This window comes from Limulus polyphemus, unplaced genomic scaffold (assembly GCF_000517525.1).
Source record: "Limulus polyphemus unplaced genomic scaffold, Limulus_polyphemus-2.1.2 Scaffold2527, whole genome shotgun sequence".
In the NCBI taxonomy this organism is placed as follows: domain Eukaryota; kingdom Metazoa; phylum Arthropoda; class Merostomata; order Xiphosura; family Limulidae; genus Limulus; species Limulus polyphemus.
This window is the reverse complement of record NW_013668137.1, coordinates 108,814-110,346: the sequence shown is the minus strand read 5'-3', so window position 1 is coordinate 110,346 and position 1,533 is coordinate 108,814. Positions and strand designations below refer to the sequence as shown.

At 29.7% G+C, this 1,533-nt stretch overlaps 1 protein-coding gene across 1 annotated transcript in view; it reads left to right on the top strand.

Moving 5' to 3' along the window:
- LOC106467205 (ubiquitin carboxyl-terminal hydrolase 32-like) overlaps nt 1-1,533 on the top strand; it is a 129,109-nt gene that overhangs the window by 40,113 nt on the left and 87,463 nt on the right. The window contains exon 9 of the mRNA XM_022395332.1: nt 392-460. Within this exon, the coding sequence (XP_022251040.1) occupies nt 392-460 (69 nt within the window). The remainder of the gene's footprint in view (nt 1-391; nt 461-1,533) is intronic.

Genomic DNA, 1,533 nt, shown 5'->3' with positions numbered 1-1,533 from the left:
GCCTAAATAAAATGTTTTTAATTGTGTACCATTTTAACGTTGAATATTATTTATAATTTTAAGAGATAACTTGTTAGTACTATTGTAGGATAGAAACAGTTTGATTAGAACCCGAATTAATATGAATGTGGTTGCCTGAAAATTAGATTTTACTTGTTTATCTTGCAATATATTTTGATGAGCAATGAATTTCATAGAAATTGAAGGTATTTTTCATTATTTACAAGAACCATACCTACCTATAAGTTATGTTAACACTTAATTCTTACTTGTCAGTATAATATACAGGATTCCTTTAACTGTGAATAAATGTTAACATATGTTGTTCTAAGCTTTGACAGTAAAAAAGTTAAATTTCAAACTAATGTTGTATTTTGGTATTTTGTAACAGAAAACGCAAGATCACGAAACTAAAATATCTAATAATCTTCAAGATCTTTCCCTAAATAAAATAAGCCAGGTAAGGATATCACAATATTTTTTATGAATTTTGCTTACAGTGAAATACTACTAAGCTTTGCTTCTACTTTTAATTGTCAGGTTTGTCTATGTTCTCTATTCTTTTTATAATTTTTTAGGCCATAAATGACATTTCATTAACCTTCTAGGCTCTTGCCATGGGTAGGTCAAAGTTCGTATTCATAATTTTTTAGAGTTACATCAGAATTTAATTAAACTACTTTATTATCATGATATACAAATAAACTTAGCATCAAAACATAGTTAATAAATCAAATTTTAATATTATATAAGTTTTAAGTTCTTACTTTTATAAGGAAATATTTAAAAAAATCCTTAATCTCCCCTACTATGAGAATTTATTTAACACCCCTCCAAAAAGTATGGAACTTACTCTAAATTACTTGTTATAATATAGTTATTACTCAGGGAAATTGTAATTTTTATAGCCTTCAATCTTATTTGTTTATGGAGCCATAAACTAGAATCAGAATCTTAACAGGAAAATCAATTGCACTTGGAGCAGTCAACACTAAATCTTCATATATTCATGGAGAAATATTGAGTAAAAATATTTCATTAACAATTCTGATTTTTTTTCTACAAAAGACATTTAATGTTTAATAAAAGTTTGCCAAATTTTGTGAAGATACACAAAACATATTAAAAACCAAAGTAAGGAAAATCTAAAGGTCAGTTTGGAGTCGTGAATTTGACCAAATCGATCAAGCCCATAGCGAGAGGGTTAAGCTTGCATTGGTTAACATTTGTTAGTCTTTAGGAGTTATACTTGAAGGAATTGTGATTGGAAATAAAAGCTGCTTCTTTAATTATGGTAACTGAACTAAATATTAATCAAAGTGAAAATACATTTGCTATTCTTTTTTTTAGGTAAGTCCTCAAAATATCCTGAAAGGGTGTAAACACTAGTAACAGTGTGGGTCTCTACTGGTAGCCCGGCATGGCCAGGTGGTTAGGGCAATCGACTCGCAATCTGAGGGTCGCGGGTTCGAATTCCCGTCACAACAAACATGCTCGCCCTTTCAGCCGTGGGGATGTTATAATGTGACGGTC